The sequence below is a fragment of the Musa acuminata genome, chromosome BXJ3-11 (assembly GCF_036884655.1).
Source record: "Musa acuminata AAA Group cultivar baxijiao chromosome BXJ3-11, Cavendish_Baxijiao_AAA, whole genome shotgun sequence".
NCBI classification, from domain to species: Eukaryota; Viridiplantae; Streptophyta; class Magnoliopsida; order Zingiberales; family Musaceae; genus Musa; species Musa acuminata.
This window is the reverse complement of record NC_088359.1, coordinates 30,869,938-30,892,991: the sequence shown is the minus strand read 5'-3', so window position 1 is coordinate 30,892,991 and position 23,054 is coordinate 30,869,938. Positions and strand designations below refer to the sequence as shown.

General features: G+C 38.5%; 3 protein-coding genes across 15 annotated transcripts; all 3 read left to right on the top strand.

The window, feature by feature from the left end:
- The first annotated feature begins 2,574 nt into the window (after positions 1 to 2,574).
- Positions 2,575 to 8,317, top strand: LOC103972256 (uncharacterized). 4 transcript variants are annotated; one of them, XM_065172717.1, is made up of 9 exons: positions 2,575 to 2,697; positions 2,779 to 3,208; positions 3,332 to 3,443; positions 3,594 to 3,715; positions 4,994 to 5,079; positions 6,270 to 6,379; positions 6,463 to 6,492; positions 7,539 to 7,812; positions 7,981 to 8,317. In XM_065172717.1, exons 1-8 carry the CDS (start codon positions 2,598 to 2,600, stop codon positions 7,593 to 7,595), a joined length of 1,047 nt encoding a protein of 348 aa, XP_065028789.1. In that variant the 5' UTR covers positions 2,575 to 2,597; the 3' UTR covers positions 7,596 to 7,812; positions 7,981 to 8,317. The 4 variants fall into 4 exon arrangements, with proteins under 4 accessions (XP_065028789.1, XP_009384808.2, XP_009384809.2 ...); XM_009386533.3 differs by having other exon boundaries at positions 3,326 to 3,443; XM_009386534.3 differs by having other exon boundaries at positions 3,326 to 3,443; positions 7,525 to 7,812.
- Positions 8,318 to 9,601: 1,284 nt separating this feature from the next.
- On the top strand, positions 9,602 to 11,744 carry LOC103972254 (dof zinc finger protein DOF5.3-like). Of its 5 annotated transcripts, none has more exons than XM_009386532.3 (3): positions 9,602 to 9,764; positions 10,796 to 10,911; positions 10,993 to 11,744. In XM_009386532.3, exons 1-3 carry the CDS (start codon positions 9,738 to 9,740, stop codon positions 11,594 to 11,596), a joined length of 747 nt encoding a protein of 248 aa, XP_009384807.2. In that variant the 5' UTR covers positions 9,602 to 9,737; the 3' UTR covers positions 11,597 to 11,744. The 5 variants fall into 5 exon arrangements, with proteins under 5 accessions (XP_009384807.2, XP_009384805.2, XP_009384803.2 ...); XM_009386530.3 differs by adding an exon at positions 10,515 to 10,652 and having other exon boundaries at positions 10,796 to 11,744; XM_009386531.3 differs by adding an exon at positions 10,524 to 10,652 and having other exon boundaries at positions 9,622 to 9,764; positions 10,796 to 11,744.
- Positions 11,745 to 13,591: 1,847 nt separating this feature from the next.
- On the top strand, positions 13,592 to 21,757 carry LOC103972252 (probable E3 ubiquitin-protein ligase ZFP1). 6 transcript variants are annotated; one of them, XM_009386522.3, is made up of 8 exons: positions 13,592 to 13,662; positions 13,812 to 13,884; positions 19,544 to 19,673; positions 19,763 to 20,452; positions 20,554 to 20,912; positions 21,027 to 21,125; positions 21,212 to 21,355; positions 21,495 to 21,757. In XM_009386522.3, the coding sequence occupies exons 3-8, from the start codon at positions 19,577 to 19,579 to the stop codon at positions 21,639 to 21,641; spliced, it is 1,536 nt and encodes a 511-aa protein (XP_009384797.2). In that variant the 5' UTR covers positions 13,592 to 13,662; positions 13,812 to 13,884; positions 19,544 to 19,576; the 3' UTR covers positions 21,642 to 21,757. The 6 variants fall into 6 exon arrangements, with proteins under 6 accessions (XP_009384797.2, XP_009384796.2, XP_065029854.1 ...); XM_009386521.3 differs by having other exon boundaries at positions 13,596 to 13,662; positions 13,816 to 13,884; XM_065173782.1 differs by lacking the exon at positions 13,592 to 13,662 and adding an exon at positions 16,577 to 16,635.
- Positions 21,758 to 23,054: the final 1,297 nt, after the last annotated feature.

Genomic DNA, 23,054 nt, shown 5'->3' with positions numbered 1-23,054 from the left:
AACACAGTCACTGGACAACCACCAGATGTCAACCTCCAACAATTTAATCATATACATTATCCTATTCTTTCTTAGACACTGGTAGTTGACTTGCTTCACTATCAGCAGTTGCCTTATACAGTTGATTTCAATAATTGATATTATTATTTTTTGTCAACTGGTCTAATATTTTCACATATCATGTCAGCTTCTATATAAATTAAATATTCTCTCATTACATTATGAGTTACTATATCTAAAAAAAAAAAATTGTATCCATTCTAAATTCACTTAACAATAGTGAACTTCTAAATCCAGAGAAGCCTACTTTTCAGTAGGTTATGAGAGGCTTTCCAGTGAACAGGAGTTTATAAGCATTGATTAGAAGAATCTGAATCGATTGCTGCTGGTTAAAGGCCTTGTCGATCACATTAAATATGTTTAGATCTTGCAAGTGAGCATCAATTGTCACCTTTTGTTTATTGTAATTTGCTACCTTTTGTTTATTCACCCAAAGAGACCACTATAATTTCTTCCTTCTCCATTATTGTTCAAGTATATGCATAAAGTGAGATCCAAAACCTCTTTTATTTTATATCTTAGCCTACTCACTACTGATTTAGGAGTCAAGGTATCGAACACCTCATTTATGTTAATTCTTACTAGTATTCATTCATCGTCGAAAACTTAAAATTTTAGTTTTTAAATATAATAACATTTGAAAAATGAGTCGGCTCGGAACATCGAATAATCATCCTCCGATCTAATTTCATAATTTTAAAGAGTATATAACTAATATTTACTATCCTGAGAATGATTACATTATCGTAGTAATTTTAGAGGTAATACTCAGATGTATAAGAAAGATTTATCCAAGTGAGTCACATCGGATACAGTGACTAACCAATGGAAGATAGATAGAGCCCAAAAGCTGCTTGGCAACAGATCGTGCAAAGCCTCAGAAAAAAGTGCAGTGCGCACATCACACTGCACTTTTTAATCTTCAAACATTATTTATTAGGTCGATAATTGTACTATGGACAATTTCTATAAGCTTCTTTTATTCTATCAGATAATATTTTATATTCATGTATACCCCTCGACAGCGCAGAAATGAGTTATGATGAAAGGTGTAGCCAACCACCAAGTAATCATCCTACCTTCTCATCTTTTCCTCTCTCTCTCTCTCTCTCTCTCTCTCTCTCTCTATGATCATAGTCTTGTCTTCCTCACCGACACCATCACGTACCTATTTTTTATGGCCATTGTCTTTCGAGTAACATTTTGGTTAATCTCATATCGAAAATAAAAAAAATAACTTATAAAAATATAATAGATATATTATTAAAATTTTTAATTTAAATATTTTGATCGATGATTTGGATTCAGCCAAATTGACATGCCAATAATCGTATTGGATAATATCATTATCACTATGTTTCTTGTATCATATAGTATATAGCATACTTGTATATCCAACAAAAAATATACGATATCGGAGCATGAGATGAAATAATTTTTATGTGAAAGCCAAAGACATTGCAAAAAATCGATAAATCTTAGAAACTAACATATTTATTATTACTTTCATTAATCCAACATATATGTTTGTGCTTTCTTATTTGGGTGAATTTTCAGGAAAAAATTTAATTTTTATTTTGTTCAAACCAAGTCCTATTTTTTTTTTTTTATGTTAGAACTCCTACTTCTCAAAATGACATTAAGAACCCGATCGAATTGCATACTTTTCCAATCAAATCAATTCAGTTTAATTTATGATCAATTATAAAACTTAAAAGTAAATGAAAAAAGATATATCATATTTATTTTGAAATTTTCCATCCAATACCGATTAGACTTTTTCTACAAATCATTTTTAAAATGTCAAAACTTGATAATTAAGGTTGGTGAAGACTTGAACTAATTAAAGTTCAGCTACAATAGTTATGGATAGAATGATAATAATTTGATCAAAAAAATTATAATCAGTTTGATACAACTAGTTTGGTTGAAAAATGGATTTTGGTCTATTATTGATTTTTTTAATCTAAAAAATAGGAAGGTTTAATCTCAAAAATAAAAAAATATATATATGAGATTTTTTAAGCTTAATATTTAGAGTCTCTTTTTACTATTGATAATTTTTTATTATTTAAATTTTTAAAAAGTTTAATAAAAATATCTTACTATTTATAGTCCTATTATTGTTTATTTTATCTTTTTTTCTTTATGCATAACTCATGTGATCTTCGTGCATTTTGACTCTCTCAACTTATGCTTTCAATTGTCGATTGTTGTCATCCAATCTATGCTCTTTTAATCTAAATTCTTTGTCATTAGCTCATACTTCGATGTTATTTGATATTATTTTATATAACTCGTTACTTCAATGATATTGTTCTCCTTTTATAACGATAGTGACGACGAAAGAGAGGAATAAAAGAAAAAGAAGATGAAATAGATGATATTTATATTTATTTATGGATAATATTTTAAACATATTAAAAAAAATAAAAATAAGATTATAAATAGTAATCTGATTTTTTTTCCCGAATTCTATAAGACTCTCACTTTTGCTTTTTCTTTTAATTATATTTGTCGCTTCACAAAATAGAGAAATGGCGTCGAGTGGTGGCGGTGCCACCTTCTTGGTGGTGAACGGCGTCCTCTTCACCGGCGACGTTCCCCCTGTCGCGACGTTCCTCCAGTCCAGCCCCGGTACCCTTACCCATTGCTTCCCTTTATTCCATATGATAACAGCTGACGCCGACGTTTTCCCTTACGCTCGCCCTCTCTCAGGCGCTTACACCACGACGCGCACCCACGGCGGTGCCTCGCTCGTCCTCTTCTGGGATCGTCACCTCCGCCGCCTCGCCCACTCGGCCCGCATCCTTGCCCGGTCCCACCCAAGTCTCTTCCTCCTCCCCCTCGGATCGGCCGCAGCCTCCGGCGGCGACTCTACCGCGCTCATCGACTCTATCGAGAATCTGGTCCACGAATCGCTCCTGTTCGGGCTCCGCTTAGCTCTTCGGGAGCGCGACCGCGCCGGGTCCGATGACGAGCTGGCCATCACGGCCTTGGTCCGCGGCCGCCGCGAGACTGACTGCCTCGATGTGCTCCTCCATCTTGGGTTTTTCGTTCCGCCGCCGTTCGGCGCCGTCGGAGCCCATTTAGCGGTCGCTGGCCGCGGGAGGGAGCCGGCGGAGGCCAAGTACTCCGATTGGGTGCGGTGAGCCCGTGGATGTTTTCTCCATCCGTTCATGTGCTATCCATCCACTAGGGTTTAAGATTTCCCTTTACTTACCTCACTTTATTAATGGTGGTTTGTTATTCTCTTCGATGCTAGGGTTAGGCAGGGTATGGAGAAGGTGAGGCCTCCTTCGGCCACGGAGCTGTTATTGACGAACGACGGCGATAGGATTCTGGAAGGCAGCGTGACCAACTTTTTTGTTGTCTGTAGAAAGGTGAATGCTGCTGAGCTCTCTTGCTCTTAACTGCTTATCTGCTGGTCACGCTTGATCACTTTGATTGGAATTGTTCTATTGATCGTGAGAACTTTTCTGGTGACTTGCAAGGCTCTTTAGCTTTCTGAGAGCATTTTGCCTCCTTGCCAGGTGGTAAATGGTCTCACCGATCTGCCTCCGTCAGATTCAGAATCATCATGTACATTCGTAGTGCAAACAGCACCTATAAGCGATGGCGTTCTTCCAGGAGTTATACGCCAACTAGTGATCGAGTAAATTCTAGTCCCTTGAACAGCTATTTTGTCATATAATTGTTATATTTGTATAGTGAAAAATACACAAATACGACAGATATATTTATGGTTTCTGGATCTATAATTATAAATTTGAAAATTAAGAGACAATCTTTAATGCTCTGAAACAATGATTGTCATTACATCAAAAACCCAGAAAGGTAACCGATGGAACAAATTATTTTCTGAAGTAAGAGATGTCAAAACAAAAAGGTCAGATACACCATCATGAAATCTAGTTGATTTCAGAGGAGTTTAATGGTCGTAGTTATATCTAATGAGGTTAGTAGCTATTCGGCAGCTAGGATGTGAAAAGGCAGTGTGGTCTTGGAAGTTAGCTGATTGATAATTTGCACTCTTGGTGTATCAAGATGAACATTGAAAACCATCAGTCTGTGTTATTGGACATTGCTGTCAATCACAATTGCAGATTTCTCACCTGACAGCTATTACTCTTCTCCTACTTATGTGCGTCTTCCCACCATGTTGTGTACTTTAATTCAAGGAAATGTTGGGTGGTTGAACCCATGGCTTGCATGAAAGGGCATGCTTTAACATCCACAAATATCTGAGCTGGAGCTAGAATTTCTATCACTCATGGTTCTCTCATAAAGGATAATGTGGCATGGTGCTCTTGATGCAATATGCATGGTTCTCTCACTCTTGCATCAAGTAGCTCATTTATATGCCTGCTATATTTGGCACCTTATGTTACTGATGCACTTCAGTCCGTGAACTGGTTATGAGTAATAATTACTTTTTCATGGAAGTGTATCAGACATTTTAAGTGGTAACATATACTCTCATATTAGTTTTAGTATTTAAGTATATAAATCTGATTTTATGTCCTGAGGAGCATGATGATTATTAGAATAATTAATCAGGCTACTTAAAAAATTATCTAACATTGGAATTTTAAGTAGCATATATTGTGAACAGTTGTCTGTCATCAGTCCTAGAACGTGAATTTAAACTGATTTGTACTTTTTGGTCTTTCCTGTAATTTTTTCTCATGATTTTACCTTGAATTATGAAGAAAGTGTAGGTTTATTCCTACTTTATTGAAGTTGTATTCGGGTGCATCCTGATATTTTTCCTTTTCAGAAATTGGAAGCTGTTTCATTACACCATGATCTATTGGTTTACTGAGTTCCCTTAGACATTTGAACCTTACAATGGCTATCAAGATGATAAACTAATTAAGTTTACTGTAATGCTATTTTCTGATGATTTATGTGCGTGTGTGTTTATATGCAGGATTTGCTCTAGTCTGGGCATCCTTATGGAGGAATCTGCACCATCATGGTCCAACCATGAGCTTTGGCAGGAGGCCTTCATTACAAGTTAAGACAGTTTTCAATATTTTCAGCAGTTTAATTTCTGTACCACCTCTTTCTTCATTAGTAATTGTGTAGCTTTGATTATCATTACTATTGAATTTCGAATGAGTATCTAGGTAGTTTATTGTTAAGAGTTATACAGAACATATCATTTTGAGAAGGCGAGAATCTAGGCACTAGAAGAACTTTATTTGCATCTTTTAAGTTGATCCTGTGCAGCAACATATCTCGGCACTAGTACTTTTTTCCCCATTCTGTAGTTTCTTTAATCTATGTTTTTAATGATCTTGTTCTTCTTGGCGTTCTTCACATTGATGTTAGGTCCAAAAAATTGCAAACTGACAACATTGGTTAGAAGCACATTTCTACCTAATTGGGATTGAATCTATAGAATATTTTGTCATCGCCTAATTCCATCTTTTAGTGGTGCTTTATGTTGTTATTTTCTTCAGAAGATAGTTTCTTGTTCTGCAAATCCACTTAAGGATTGAGTCACTTTAATCATAGTTATCAGGACTCAACTGGTCATCGACCCAGCCAACCCTCGGTAAATGGGTGATTGGTTGGCTGGTGGATCAATCAGTTGCAGCGGTTGGTTCAATTAGAAATATATAAAAATATGATCGTGTATATAAATAAAATTTTCTTCAATTTTGTGTTTTTCTTTTCTTGTTATCTTTCCCTTTTCTGCTACCTGACCATTTTTTTTTTCCTTCTTTTTTCCCTCTTCTTTTCTCTTCTTTCACTTGGCTCCTCATTTTTATTTGATTTTTTTTCCTTTAATTCCCTCCTCGTGTTAATCTGCTGCTGCTTCTCCTCCACCTCCTCCTCTCTTCTTCTTTGTCTCTGCCTCCCCTTCTCATGTCTCTGCTCTTCCCTCACTCTCCTCCACTTCACCTTCTTCTTCTCCATCAGTTTCCTTTTCTTATTTTCTGTTTACCAAACATCTCTTCTATATCCTAAGAACAATTATAATATGGTGACAATAAGCAGACTTCACGAAAATGAAATAGCATGGATGTTTATGTTTTTTATCTATCTAAAATTACAAATGTATGAATGATGGTAAGCACACCCTTAATAGTGGGAGAGTATCCATGTAGCCGGCCATACATTTGTCGAGATGTTGTTCATATGTTTGTTGAGCAAAACATATATGTTTGCTTCCTGGCTTGGTCTGATATCGTTTAAAGGTAGCCTGAGGCTTGTGCAGCATGTTGAGACAATTCAAGCTCCAACTTCATTTAAAGAGTTTCACCTGAAAACTTGGAAGGAGTTGTCATGGGTAGTGAAGCGGTTTCAGGTGTGTGTACTTTCTATTTTCAGAATTTTGAGAAGCAATTATGATTATTCTTCTTCTGACTGCTATTGTTCAATGGAAAACAGGGTATAGGGCATATCACTAGACAAATTCAGGTATGCACCTTTTCCTGGTAATCACTTATCTTGTTTTGTGTATACTTAGTCTCTTGATTTGCATCATATGAACAAAATGTTTACCTTTCATGTCCTTGCTGATGCTACTTGTGCATTGGTTTGAGCAGCAAGTGTATTTTCTACTTGTATATATAAGAATCTTTAGAGAATTTGAGTTGGCATTTGTTAGATGCTTGATGGTTATATTAAGCTTTTCTAATTCCAATATCATTTTTTAGAACTTATTTTATTCAAAATCATATTCTACCCTAGCAAACTACATGACAAGAAATTGAAACAGGATAATTATAATGGAGAAAGATTTTGAAACTATTGTGCGACCACTGACTGCCTCTTAGGTTAAAAACACCATTAAATAGTTGTAAGAATTTCTTTGCTTTGTGGGCTGGGTTATTAAAAAGCATAATAACTTATAAAATTTGTACTATTAAATTGATTTTTAGATAGATGAATGATACAGCCATAGAAGGTAGAACAAGAAATGTTAGTTGTCATGAATAATTAGGGGATGTATTGAATGAAAATAAATTGAATGATAGCTGTTCAAGGTTGACTCCTCAAATTGCCAAATGCACCAAAAAGATTGGGCCAGTTGATCGACATTTGTCTGAAAAGAAAGGAAAAGCAAAGAAGATTTTGTTGGAAACAATAAAAAAGGACTTGTTAATCTTTTAATTAATTAGTTAACGAACAATAGTTTCTTATGGAGCTCAATGATGGAGAAGTGTTCATGTCGTTGACCTTACTCGTTGGGAATTATACCTTGTCGTCATTGCCATTGTTCTGCTGGTATGATATAATGGTAAGAATATTGCAAGTGACTTACAATTTGCCCTTGGCTATTGACATGCCAAACTTAGGCTCAAAAACCCATTAGTGATTGATTGGTTGTCTTTATCCTTGTGTTCTTTCCTGAGATTTCTGACTCTAAATAAAGCATATTATGTGCCTCCGCTTTATGTTGCTGTGTCTTTCATGTTCTTACCAAAAATAGTATGACCTTTCATTAAGCTGCTGGCTCACAGAGTGAATTAAGCAAAAGGATGGGAGCAGATGGATACAAGATAGGTCAACATTCCTAAGACCGATAAGCACACTGCTTAGTCCAATTAGTATCAGTGGTACGAGGATAATATACGTAACGGTGGCATCACTAAGAAGATTGCAAAATTCTTACAAACGGAGTTGTCATGGACACATCAAGAGATATTGCTGTTTTGGTCAGCTACATCTAACCTAATGGATTGATCATTACAATAAGGCGTAATTTATCTCATTTTACTCGAGCTGCAGAACCAGGTATGCAACATCATGCCAAAACTTAAATCTTAATTTCAGCATAGATTTTTATTGATAATTTTTACAAAACGTGATTACAATCTTACCAGCATTAGACCTCATTCTACATTACTATTTGCTCCATGCCGAACTGATGTGATGAAAAACTATTCTGTTTCTCCTGATTAGGGCCAACGCTTCGAATCAATAAGCTGCAGCACCGTCCAGCTTGTGTTATATGAGGTGATCTAATTGAAACACATCAGTACGTGACTACATTGCTCGACCTCCTTTAAAAGCTATGCTATAACGTGGATATCGGCGAAGGTGCAAAAAGCTCCAAGTTTGATCGATTCAAAGGTTTATGAACTTATGTAGATTTGTTTAAAGGGTAAGTAATGAAGCATACTTTACACTTTTAGAAGTTGGTTTCAAATTCTCACATTGACAAGTGAAACGGGTGGCGATATAACTTGCCAACGTAATATCTCTATTTGCATGCGGGTTAGGAAAGTTTTATCTTTAATTTTATGGTTTTCTTATGTTTAAAGAGAAATTAATTTAGCATGTGAAAGGAATGATTTTTCTCATGCTTTACCTAAAAAGGGAAAGAAAAAAACATAAAAATCATGTGAGTATGATTTTATTTAAGTCCTAAATCTTAAATGAGTCTAGTAAAATCACTTGAGGTGAAAATATAACGGGTTTGATATATTAATTATATATTAGTATTTTTATAGTTCATTTCAAATATTTGACAAATCAGATGCTTATATTCCTTCAATCAATTCCACGATCGGAAGCGGATAGATAGATCATCCAGTTTTCTTTTTTCAATGTCAATTGCTGATGTCCTTTTTAATTTTAAGAATTGATTTGATCAAATCAAATCAAATCAAATCAGATGACGGTTGACATAAATAAAGAAATATAAGGGGTCATGTCGACCGTCGCTCCCGTCTTTTTTTGGCCGTGACTCGGAACCAACTTTTGACGGCTGTCATGCATCCCGGCCTTCTGTCGGGCATCGGTTCTCCCTGCCGTTGGGTCCCGCACCACCGACCATAACGTGTGGTTGTCACAACGTGGGTCCCACCCACCTTCCCCTCCGTCCGCCTTATTCCTTCGTTCCTTCCGTCCATCCGTCCGTCCTCCGTAGCTAAGGTAGAGAGAGAGAGAGAGAGAGGGGGCGGGGGGGACATAAAATGGTTCGGCAGCATCACGTTCGTCTCAGTGAAGGAGTCCACCAAGCTTGCCCGCACGCATACGATGGGCGCGTCTTCCAATCCAACGGTTCGATTCGTTCCATATTGCGTCGTCCTCAGTCCGATCGAAGACTGATTGATTTGGTCAACCGTTCAACGATCAACGTCTGCATCAATCCGTCTCGTCCTCAGTCCGACCTGAAACAATACCCGGCGGCCGGCTGATGTGGCTCATCGCCGTGAGCTCCACGTTGGCCAGTCGCCATTTGGCCGATCGCGTGACGTCCGCTGGTTTTAGACTAAGGACAGCCAAGGCATGAAACCGAGCCTCACTTGGAATCTTAATGGGAAGCGCGTGAAGCAATTCATACATACATCACATTCGCACGCCATGAAAGCTTGGGAAGGGCGGTGGGGCCCGGTCCACTGAGGAGTGATGTTTTGTGCTTCACGCCAAGGGTGGGTGGGACCCTTCTCTCGAGGAGTTTGTGGTTGAAGACGCGACTCCACCATTCTTTTCCTTCCTCCTTTAATAATAATAATCATAGTAGTAGTAGTAGTAGTAGTATTTTTCCGGGATCAAAGACGAACGCATTTCTTTCGTACATAGTCTAATCATTCCTCCCTCTCCTCTCTCTCTCTACCTTATTTTTTATGGGCTGAGGGGAGAACTCAATACTGCTTTCCTCTCTGTCACCTTGGCTTCCCCTGGAGAGAGACTTCTCTCTTCCTTCGGCGTGCATGGAGATCTCTAATGCTCGCCATCAGGTATGATCGACAGTGGGAATTCACTAGCCAAGAACTAGTTTCTCTTGCTTCTTTCCTCATCTTGTCCTCTTCATCATATAGCCTCTTTCATTTCCGGTTGATCCATGATGAGCCATTCTTCTCATCTTTCTCGGCTTAAATCTAAAGTCGGTGTTGATCATCGCGTCGTGCTCCCTTTTCTAACGTATTAAGAAAGAGATCAAGGACTTTGATTGTTTGATTGGGTTCTTTTGTGTATCGTAAATTCATTCGGCTATGTAGTTTCCTGATAGGGCTGCGGCCTTGGCATGTTTCAAAGCGAACATATTCCGGTGGAGATTCCGACACCTGAAGAAAAAAGATTCTCCATTTCTCATTTTTATGCTCCTTGTGTTTCTGCACTGTGTGAAGGCCGAGATACCAAAGAAACCTATTCTTGGAGTTTCCCTCTTCTTCCATTCGGATGACTGTTTGCGTGAGAAAGCACTTTTGTTTGTTTCCTAGGGTTTGCTCATGCATCCTCCATATACTTCCAACATGAACTAGAGATTTTAAGAGGATTTCTTTTTCTTTTCTGGAAGCGACTACGCGCTGTTCCTTCTCTTTTGCGAGAACAGATACAACCAGGGAGATCCATGTTCTTCTTCTTCTTCTTCTTCCATTATCCTTCCCAAGTCCTTTGGTCTGATCAATAAGAGTTCTTCCTTCTTGTATTCATCTGCTTGAAGGCGTTTCAGACTTGCATCTTTGATTTCTGACATCCCACTATAGCTCTTGTAGATAAAGTTGCAGCGCAGCATGTGGGCTTGTTTCCAAGGACAGAATAATTCATGACTCGGTTTTCTAAATGCATGATGCAGAAAACTACAAGTACAGAGAAGGGAATAAAGGAAATAATATATTCACATGGTATTACGACTTGGTAGCGAAGTGTGTGTGCCCTCTAAGAGCAGTAGTTGAGAGATTTCCGCTTTCTGAACGTAGCGTCAAAGCATCTCTTAGATTTTGTAGGTGATTGGAGTTTGGTAATGTCTTTTTCGGTGTACCCACAGGCAATGGGCAGCCGTGGGCTGGAGGAAGTCGTGGCATGTCCCAAGACCCAGCAGCAGCAGCAGCAGCAGGATAGGAAGGCAAGGCCTCATCCGGAACACGCCCTGCAGTGCCCCAGGTGCGCCTCCACCAACACCAAGTTCTGCTACTACAACAACTACAGCCTTTCCCAGCCCAGATACTTCTGCAAGGGATGCAGGAGGTATTGGACTCAGGGAGGCTCCCTCAGGAATGTTCCAGTGGGAGGTGGCTGCAGGAAGACCAAGAGATCCTCCTCCTCTTCATCCAAGAAGGCAGCCCCATTCCTCGTCCCTCCACCCCTTTCACATGATCCGAGTGACGACCTCACGAGTCTTCAAAAGCCACTGCCGATGAAGCAGTTTGGTTCGGATCATGAGAATGGCCATAACTTTCTCGTAGGGAACACAAACACCGACCCGTTTTCTTTCCTCGTAAACGATTCTGACCCAATGCCATCTGCTCCAACCCCAACGAAAGGCTTCCTCGACTACCTAAGAAATGGCTTGGTCGACATCTCAAGCCCGAGCAGCTTTAGCAACATCGACTATGACTACGGCCTTGGAACCAGTGGCAGCTGGGGGATGCCAACCGGTGCAGGGCTGAGTGGTGCAACGGCAGGCACGACGACTTGCCAAGGGTCATGCAAACCTATGGACGGAGGGGATGGCCACGTAGAGATGAGTCTTCTATGGCAGGATGGATCCATGGATTCAGAAAGAGATTACTGCTGGAACGGCGTCGGTCCTTCTTGGCAGGGACTAATCAATAGCTCCTTGCTGTAAGGTGCAATATTTATGGATAGCTGTTGTATTTTTGTCCTGCAAGCTGTTCGACTCTCTCATGTATCTTCCCATCTCCTCTCTCGTTTCCCTTGATATTATTTTATGGGAGTGGTGACCTCAAAACTATATGGAGATCGGTTTGCAGTCACTCTCTTTGCATTGCATCGTTGGCCGCAGGAGCATCATCTTTTGTATGCAAAAGGAGCAGTGGTTCTTTCCAGGGCAAGGAAATGGTCGTGGATACATCATGAACGATTCTGGAAAGGAGTGGGTGGTGGTGTTCCCCAAAAATTCTCTTCATGATTGCTACTCATCGAAATCGTCTTTGGTTTGCCTACGGAGAAGAAAGGTAGCAAATCTGCGCAAAGAAACATAAGAGCACAGCTTCTCTAAGTCTGGGACTCTGTAATCCTGGAGGTGGCTTCGTGAACAAGCAAAGAAATCTTAGTGGAACATGAGATCGATGTTAGCAGTAGTGCAATCTGAGATACTTGGCGTTTTCTTGCTCACAGGAATGTCATAACCTACAATCTTTGAAATACTAATCTTTTGGTTTTTTCTTCGACTTTACTTCATCTCTCTTTTTTTTCTTTCTATTCAAGAAATATTTAAGATGATAGAAAATTGTGGATCAAATTTTACTATGTAATTCGATTCTTTGTTTAGTAACGTAAGGAAATATCTTCTCCTCTTCATATTCCTTTTTCTCCTACATTTCTACGACACCCCTTATCGTGCTACATGATTACCATTCATTACCCTTCTAATTCTCCTGGAGATTAGATTGCAGGCTGTTAAACAGCGAAGTGACGATGCTCGGTCTCCTTCGTCATAAAATCCAGTCGAGCTTATTGGATGGCGATCGAAGGCTTTTTACAATGGGCTCTTGAGAAGTAGACCATCTGTGGCATGTCATTCCTCATATCTTTCATGCATCAGATGTTGTTTTCTATAACTTCTCATTCCCTTTGATTGTGCTTCTTCTCGACTCCATGGAAATTTCATCTCTCTCTTGATCAGCAGAATCTGATCAGTGTATTCTCGAGCTTTGCATGTCAACGACGCTCTCGTACGGTTTGCATTGCGACTTCACGTCACCGTCACTTGTATCAACACACAGAAGCACAACAACTGGCCTCGCTGTTCATTTCATGCATCACCATCGTCGACTATGTCTTCCTATCGGTCCTACTCCTTATCCACTACTGTTCTGCTCTCATCCTACATGTCCCCCTTATCAGCCACTATATGCTCATCCCAAAGAAAAAAGGTCTTCATCGTTTTAGCTTCCTCACCAGCCACACATTCTCATTTTTCCTCCAACTCCACAATATTTATATATCTTCATATTTTGAAAAAAAAAATATAAAAAATAACTTTTTATGAATATAAATAAAAGTTATTGACCTTTATATATATAATTATTGTTATTATTATTTTGGCGACCAAAGACGAGCGTGAGTTGGGATCGAAGTGAGTAATTGTCGAGCTCTATCGACCTAGAATTGTAATCCAATGGCAGTGAATGATCAGGCGGTGGTGGCCCACATGGGTGGTCATGTCAGATGAGACTTCGTCGGTGCCATTGGTCAGGCTAAATCGTAGGACGTGTCAGTCGTCCTCATGCACCTTTAGGTGGGGCCGTGGCTGCCTCTGGGCCCATCAAACAAAAGCAGCGATCGAATCATTTCATCGTGCATCGAACGAGAAATCGAAAGGGTGAATCAAATCAAGAAAAGATCAGACGAACTCGAACAGTAATAGCTGAATCGAACGGTTCAAATCCGAACACGAGCAACCCGTTCGGCTACTTAATTGAAAGGCTAGACTCGGCCCAATCGGCCCATTTGATGCGACCCAATTGAGTCGGATCAGCCGAATCAAACATCCACCACGCTTGCGATAGACACTAACAGAAAACTATTTTGTTTATTATTATTTTTTTATAATTGTTTATTAAATGGTAAGCACTGACAGTGCGTTATATATATGCCCCAAAAGACAGCGCACGGGCTGAATTGAGACACAGATTGGAAGCCGGAGGGAAGCGGTGGTAGCTTCCGTCGGTGAGTAATCCTCCCCTGTTCGTTTGGTGGTCGTCGTTGATTCTTTCTTCCTCGACGACGACGATGGGCTCATGTCGTCGTGTCGTCGAGTTGGTTGATTTCTCCCCTTTTGTGCCCTTTCGAACCCTAACCTAAATTTCCGATCGAAGGCAGATCTTTAGATCTCGGCGCTAATCTATCGAGATCGAGGCGCGATACAAGAAATCTTCTACGGACTGGAAGGTATGCCGTTATCTTGTAGATCGACCCCGTTGTTGCCTCTCGATTGCCGACATGGCGTCCGATTGACGTTTATTTTACCTGCCAAAAATTTTTCTCATGTGTGGTTCATGTTTGTCTTGGTTTAAATTTGGTATATGCGTTGGGAGTTGCACTTGTCTATGGTAAATCCATCGGCTCGGGCGCGCTTTTCGCTGGAAAATTTGACTGACGAGTATTTTGGAATTGATATATCCGAAATTGCCAGAAGGGAATTTGCCTTCTGTGACGATGTCCTGTTTCTCTGCACGAGGAAAGAGGAAGATCTTGATATTGATTTAATACCTCACAGTTCTTGCAGGAAACCTTTGTAATCACACCGATCATTTTGTCAGTCTTTTACTTCATACAATTTGGGTTGCATATACGAGGATGAAGTTTCGGATCTTTCAGATTTTTCCCCCTTGATTCAGTCTTCTATTGTTGAGTTTTGAGCTTGGTTTCTTGAAGCCTTCTGGATTAGGCAGTTTTCCTCGCAATTAAGTCTTATGCTCTCTGGTGCGCGTCAAGCTACGTGGATAAGGTTTCTCTCATTAATTTTATAAGAAGATATAGTTCCTAGTTGAATTTAAAGTTGAGTTTAAAAAAATTGAAGAAATTTTCATCACATCAAATACACTCGAAATTCAGACCTATTACTTGTGCAACAATTTCCTAACCAACCCGAATGTCTCAACAAAGACAAAAGGTTGAGTTTTGATGACGGAAGTTATCCTGAGTTACTTTCCTTATTAGTTGCTCTTAAGGGATCACTGAAGTGTCAAGACATTTTGTGGCCATCTTTTGATGTTTGGTGGAGCTCAACTTTTTTGGCATTTGCAAGTGTCTTTTCTGCTGATCAAAGCTTATCATGTAATCTTTGACAACCCTCTTTTGGTGCCTGAGCCAAGCATGACTCTTCCTTCTTCAGGGAGGAGGAGTTTTACATTTGACTTTGTGAGTCAAGGTAATGACCGTGAAGGCAGTTCTAGCCATTTGTCCTTCAGATAAGTGTAGGAGAACAGTTCATTTGTCCCATTTAGGTAATGCCATAAACTGAATTTTGGCTTGATTATGGCATAGAATACAATCAAAGCCTGTGAAGATTATTCTCTTAGATTATTGATTTAATTCATCTTCCTCTCCATGCAAATGTTCTGACTCTTTTCTTGAGCATTGTTTTTTATACCTTTAGATTACTTTTAGTGAGCTATTTGATATACTAATGTTTCTCTAAAGCTTCCCATCTGTTTCATGGGCATGCTACAATTTTCTGCCGTTTAGATTGTCGTATGTCGAATTCAACACTTCTTATTCTTCTTTTTTGTTAGATCTTTTGGTATGTTTTATCAAGAAAGCCATGGTATCTGTCACATGGGAAGCTTTGTTTTTCTTCTAAGGTCGCAAATAAGTACTTTACAACATTTTATGATATAAATTTTGTTATCAGCTGTTTTCCATGATCGGCGTATTCTTGCTTTAGGAATCCGTGGTTAGAAAACCTTTAGTGACATCTACAAAAATCACCATCATCACCTTGCAATATATTATTTTGTTTTCTGCAACTTAAGTTTACAAAATTCATAATCATGAAATTCTCTCAATTCCCAATTTGAATTGTTCCACAATCATTTGGAAAAATCTTGACTTCATTACTATATTGTCAATGGTAACTCACATCCTTTTTCTGCATAGTCAAGTAACTAAGCAAACTCATATATCAAATTTGTGCAATTCTGGGTCAGCCATCAACCTTAGGCTAAATTGTACAGAAAGATCAGAGAAGCGAAGGCATTGATATTACTTTTAAGGAAGCAGTTTAGTAAGTGAAATTTGTTTGGATTATTCTTCTGATCAGCTGTTATGACAAAGACTTTCCAATTTAGACATTGAGCTTTTCATTACACACAAAGCATAAACATATGATGATTGGGTGAGTATAGAAAACTATCATCACATTCAGATTTTTATGATTTTAAGTCTTCTTAATTTCTCTTTATTCTGTTGCTTCATGTTGTGATTAACAGATCTAGACAATAAGCAAGTTTGCATAATAATTTGAGTGAAATATAACTGAAGATGGATGGATTGACCCACATTGTTGTTATCACACTAATATTATTCTCTGTCATTGGTACCACAGCTTATTAGTGGTATAAAAATTTACTTGGGTTGGGAATGGACAAGAATCCTAATATTAGCCACATCCTTACATTCCAGATTATTTTAGATATCAATGGCGAATCATAGTGCTTACCTCAGGTGCTCTTATTCTTGTAGATTTTTATATGCAACCTCTGAAGATTAGCTGGTCTTGTCTAATTCACAGGTCCATAGTTGTAAATGTATGTTGCTTCAGTACTAATAACTTTTCTTGGAAACTGCCACGGTAGAAGTTGTCCGGTAACCATAATTTGGAATACCAGGGACCATTAATTTTGTCATTTGTCTTGGAACTCAATTCTGCACAGGTGAGTTGCAGGTTAAGTTGATCCTTCTATTCAGCAGTTAGAGCATCACCATAAAGTCACTTAATATTTATTATGTCGTGGACTGACTGTTCTTAGCATGTTGAGGTTGGCTTTCCCTGGGGAAAGGGTGAAAAAAAGGGGGGGAAATCATTTTTGTATCTTTTTTTCTTTATTCGGTCTCTGAACTATTTTCAGTCTTTGTTCAGGCAATTAGTTTCACGAGGGTCACAAATTTGACAGTCATTCAGAGGTGGCTTTTTATAAGGTAGGTTACGTTGACAGCATTTTTTGTCAGTTTTCAACTGAATCATAACTGGTGTTGCAGGAACATTTTTTACCATTTGGCCCATGAAGAAAAGAGTTTGGAATCTTGAGTTTTTAGTTTTTAAACAAACTATCAAGTGTTAACACCTTCAGCTTTGAGGCCCTTTAATGCTGGCCTCATATCTTGATGACATACCAATGTTGCCTATCTGGAGTTTTAATACATCAACAGCAGCATGAGGCTCCTTGAATTTTTTTGTCTCCTTGGTTTCTTCAATTATTATGTCAGAAGCAAGGTTCAATTCAACATCATTCTGGGATGATAATATTTGTGGATTAGCTTCTCTGAGTTGGAAAATTGAAGTGGTTATGCAAAATATGCAAAGGAGTATCAATGATGTGATGGCCCGATGATACCTTGGTAATCTTGTGATGCCCTTATTGAAGATGATGTTGGTACAACCATACGCTATAATTACTGTTGTAGCGCCTGCTGATAAATCTGAAGATAGGATGACAGTTACTTTTCCAACCTTCAAGATTTTTCCCATGATGGTTGGACGATCAATGCCTTTGCACATTTATTCGTCTCTGAGTAGCATAGTATTTAAGATCAGTGATGATACATTATATTTAACAAAAGAAATATTTTTGGTTGGTGGTAGCACCCACACCTAACAGGCTTTGATTGTTATGGTGTATGAACTGGTCGCAATCTTTGGGGATCTGTATTTGAGTTTTAGTCAGTTTACATACATCCTGCAAATGGAATAGGCCATCAATCACTTTTGATTTTTTTTTTCCCCTCAATGATTACCCTCTGGATGGTGTGATGATCGGAAACGTGGAAATAAAAAAACGTGTGCATGCAACCATCCCTATTGGTGCCTGTGTATCACTAAAAGAACTGATGATGGCAGTGAAAGTTAATTTTGGGTGACATCGCTTCATTGTATATGCTGTGATGACGTTGGTCAGAGCTCCATTTAACTTGCCAGAATTTGTATGTTATCTTTCAGCATTTTAATGATACCTATTGATTTGCAATCTCCATTTTTTTTGCTTTTTACTATGGTCATGTCTCCTCTGAACCCATGTTTTTATCATCACTACAGATAAGGCATTATTCAATGTTCACGAGGTTCTGGACCATGTAATAATTGGCCACTAATTTTAGAGATAGATTTAGAATTCACACTCATTGGATTTTGGAGTAGTGTGATCAATTGTACAGAACAAAGTTATTGTTCATCTGATAATATTGCTTAAACATGTGTCAGCTTCTTTGGTTATGGATGCTGGAAGTATCTTTCATGCAAAATGCTCCTCCCAAACTTCTGTGGATACTGTTTAGAGTCGAGATGTTGTCATTTTTATTATTGGAAGCCTGTGTAGCTCTACCATTTTGATCTCTTCAGTGTACCATGGTCTATTTGGAAGTCCATAACATTTTATGGTGATTATCTATCCATTTTTCTTGTTGGGTCTCCACTTTAGCTTCCTGAAGTTAAAAAGTTCATGATCTGGTTATCTATCTTATACAGCACAGACCCGAAATACAAAATGTCGTTAAAAAGAAAATTGAAGAAGCACAACTAGAAAAGTTTTTGGTGCTGTTTCATGTCTGGTGGACTTTGTGCAACTGGAATTTTTAAAGTCCCAGTCTGTAAGTAGAGAAATATGATCTTTGAGTGCCTAGACTGAAGAGTAGCAGTGCAACTGTTAGCTAAGTAAGGTCTGAGCAGCCAGATTCTTTTGCATTGTACTAGGTCTAAGACTTATAGGTTCTGGGTTGCTGGTGGTTATAAGGTTGAGCCAGAATGCCCCTCTAGAAGTAAACATTACTTGAATTGCTTTGTTGATTGATGATAGCAGCAATTACTTGGGGTGTTCGAGTTGCAGTCAGACATTGTCTGACGATATGGATCTCTTATTGGTATTTTGTGAATGACTAGAAGGATTATTCCAGACTGCAGATAGCATTTGATATTGGGAAGTAGCAAAGTAACACATTTATGGTTCTTTGTTAGCTCCTCAAAGTGAGACTGGGACAACCAGTGACTATGATGCAAATTATATTAAGATTGGATTTCTGTCTACCAACCCTTCGGTATGGGTGTCATGAGATGAGATTGACTGGTAATCTATTGTTATACCTGTATATTTTGGAGGATATGCAACATAATCCCTTGGTTATGATTGTTGATAACAGTGTTCTTTTGCTTTAATAACAGCATGCAAGCTAAGTTTGATTTGAGATGCACTATGGAATTTTAGTTTTGTTTATTTATTTATGAATTGTTTTACTTGTTATCATAGTGAAAATTTCTAGTCGAATATCTTTTGTATTTTCTATGCCTTTAGAGTTCACAGTCACAAATCTGCCCTTGGCCGGTTCAAGTACCTGGAATATGGGAACTGATGCTGTCTGTGGTGATTCCCAGGGTATTCAAGCAATTCTGGATATATACATTCATGCTTTATAGTTCTACGGATTGGCAACAGTCTTAAAGTATGGCGCTAGTTGAATACCCAAGATTAATGTTCTATTGGAGAACTTCTGCTCTCTATTTGACTTTGATTTTTGCCCCTGAGTAGACTGTGTTTTTTAAACCAAAAGATCAATATATAAATATGGTGTACACAGACAGATACATACACATATGTGTATATGATATATTATGGGTGAATAAACTTTACATATACCCACTTAGGATGGCCACCAAAACAAAGGGGCGAAAATCAAAGAACCTAAAACTTAAGGAGTGGGAATAAAATCTTGGTTCAGCAGGGATTTTGAATTGATTTTGAATTTTGATTACAAACTAGTCAAGCAAAAGGCCTGTTATCCAAATTTCCTTTTACATGTAAAATCTAATTATTAGACTAATTTCTTTTAATTTTTACAGAGTTGATGCTGATTTTAGTTTGACAAAGAGGCTATGGAACATAGACACTTGGTTGGTCAACCTCAGATGTCTGTGAGGGATCAAGAGCAAATATGGAATCATCCACACCCTGATCCTCGGTCAAACTTGGGTGATTGATCAGTTTTATGAATCAATATTTCATCATGATAGTCAATTTTTAACAAGTAATTCAGTTTATTCCTTTAAATCTGTTTGCAGGACCTGGTACTTTCATATCTCCTGAAAATATTGCTGTTTGTGGACCAAATTCGGTGGCATTTGCTAATCCTGCATCTGCCACAAATTATCCTGTCATGCCAAATTTTAACATAGAGGCTCCCTGCTATGTAAGAGCTAATTCACGAATGGCTCAGGAATCTTACACGCCTTATCCATCTGTTCGCAGCTCTAGTCAATTTCCACCATATTATGTCCTGCATGAACCTTGCTTCAACCAAGTCACTGTTGGGGATATTAATGGCACAATTAACCCTCCCACAGACTATGATGGAGCAACATATAAAAGGAAAATGCCGACAATCCAAACTTTTGCTGACAGTGGAAGCACAAATGGACATCGTAGTGATGCAAGTTCTTCCAATCGTCCTGTTTTGACTGGGCTTTTAGAATCAACACATACACTAGGTCCTCGTTTCCTACGGGATCCTGTCAACATGGCCTCTAGTTACAGAAGCAACAATCTGCAATCTTCTGAGGAAGATCACTGGAATGTTAGAAGTAGACCTGCCAGTGTGCTTCATCCTGGTAACATCTCGTTGACAAACCATTCATCCAGCAACTTCTCTGACCATTTTCATCCACTAGCAAATACTTCTGGTGTGAATTTGCCTGGGCATCGGAACCTTGCTCCTGTGCCTCTGGATCCCCATATAAGGCTTATGTCTTCAGGTTTGTCCAATTACCACCTTTGTACTTTGTATATACACTTTTGTCACTTTGTAGTATATGGTGATAATAAATTGTTTTCTAATGTGGCCTACATATTGCAGGGATTGGTTCCTTCAATCATGAGATGAACCAGTTGCCTGGACGCCATGCCACCAACATTGCTGTGGATATTGATGGTCGTCGCAACTTCTTTCTCATTCCAGGTTGGCCTACGCCTGACTTGATGGTGGATCGCAGTTCCTATAGCCAAAGAACATCGTATAGGGCCAACTCAAGCTACCGATCTGTGGGTTCGGAAGCCAATTTGGTGGATTTTAGGCTACCAGCAGTGGGAAGAGTTGTCCCTCCACGGTATCCAGGGCATCCCTCTTTGCAAGGGCATATGAATGAGAGGAATGGGAGCATAAGGATTCGTGATGATGGGGATGAGGGCATCGGCCACAGTAGATGGGCATCAGAGGTGAAGTTCTGATCACCAGAGAATAAACTATGATGCTATTATTGCAGAAATAATTTCTTCCTCTTTACTCCCTCGTATCAGAGGAGAATAATTCGTCATGCATTGACATTGCAGACTCTAGCTGTGATGGATCGGTCAACCTTGTATGATTCCAGAAATTTGTTTGATGAGCATCATGACATGAGACTAGACATAGATAACATGAGCTATGAGGTAAAGAGAGTTTTGCATAATCCAGTACTTTGCGATGTAGTGATTTTTGCCTAAATCGATCCAATATCTACTCTTTTATTTTGTAGGATCTTCTTGCTTTGGAAGAACGGATTGGTAACGTGAACACGGGTCTATCAGAAGTTGCCATCTCCAGATGCTTGATGGAGGCAATTTACTGTTCAGATCAAACGCCGGGTGACCATGAGAAAGGACGCTGCACGATATGCCTGGTGAGGTTTAATGAATCATTTCATCAGACATTTTCCATCTTGTGCAAGCACAAGTAGAAAACATATTTCTACGTTGACCACAGAACCTGTCTTTTGCTACTTAACCTGATTGTTATATTCTATTCTATATCATGAACAGGAAACATACAAGGGAAAAGATTGTCTTGGAAGATTGAGTTGTGGACATGATTTCCATGCTTGTTGTATTAAGAAATGGTTACTGATCAAGAATGCGTGCCCAATCTGCAAGGCCTCCGCTCAGAACGGTTGTTTGCTGGAGCAATAAGTCTGTCTTGGATGATTATTAGGTCACTCGGTTATCCTGTTAATTTGTAAATAGACTTTATTTGTGGGACGACATACTTCATACAGCTTTGTATAAAACTATTTTTTTTTTCCTAACTTTCTTTTTCCCAAAATGAAGTGTTAATATGCTTTCAGAAGTTCTCCATGAAATGAGGGGTTTTTTGTTTTTTGTTTTTTATTTGTACATGTAAAATGTCTCGGCTCTTGTTACTACTACTAGTGTGGCATATGACACAGCCCCTTTAGCTTCAGAGGGGCATACATAGGTACCGAAAGTTTAAAGGGTCTCATGGGATAGGGACGTCAGGCACTGCCAGCCCCAGGGGGCATGACTTGCACTTGTAGTATATGCCCTTTGATGCAAGCTTTTCTTTTGTGGAATACAAGCGTGTTCTTTCTATGCCATTGAAGAGTTGACTCGTTCTTTAAATTAGTGTGAGAGCACTCATAAAAGAAAGTCAACTTAGATATCAGAAATGAGTAATCGGGCAGTGTTGACTCCTCTCGATAAAAAGATTTTATTTTTTTGGGGGGATAATTTACCCAAAAAAAGTCTTTTACTGATAGATTTTTATAAGATGCTGTTATCATATTTTGATTTTTATCAAAGGGTTTTTTTATTAAAAATATCTTCCATGATAAAAAGACTGTGACTATCCTCAACTATGGTTGGCTTAGAATTTTTAAGATTGAATCGATTTTTTTAGTTAAATCCGATTAGATTATTAATTCAACTAAATTTTAACTAGACTGTTTCTTAATTTTTTTCAAACTATTATCTCTACCTACCTATCTTCTTTTCATCCTCATTGACTTTCTCCTCCACTTCCTTCTTATTTATTAGCTTCTTCCTCCTTCCACTCCATCATCTCCATCTCCGTCTCCTCCTCCTTATCCTTCTCATCCTCATGGACTTTCTCCTCCGCACCCTTCTTATTAGCGTCTTCCTCCTCCTTCTACTCCATCATCTCTGTCTCCTCCTCCTTATCCTCCTATGACCTTCTCCTTCCCGACCCCTTAGACATCCTCCTCCTCATAATCCACTCCCAACTCCATCATTGCCTCCTCTCTCCTCTTTCTCATCCTCCTCTTCACTTTTTCCTCCTTATTATCCCACTTCAACTTGAATGTTACCCGCTCTAACGGTTTATTTTAAAAAGAAGTTATACTCAAGTTGATCATTCAACACAAAAATAATATTATTTTTAAAATTAATTATTATTAATTCATACGAAAAAAAAAAAAAAAATATATACTAAATATATTATATCTTAGTTCTAGAGATGTTTAGATAGGTTTAACAAAAAAAATTATAAGGAGTTATAAATCAATAAAAAATTCAACCTAAAACTATCTTATTTCAAAAATAACACTCTAAATTTATATAAAAATA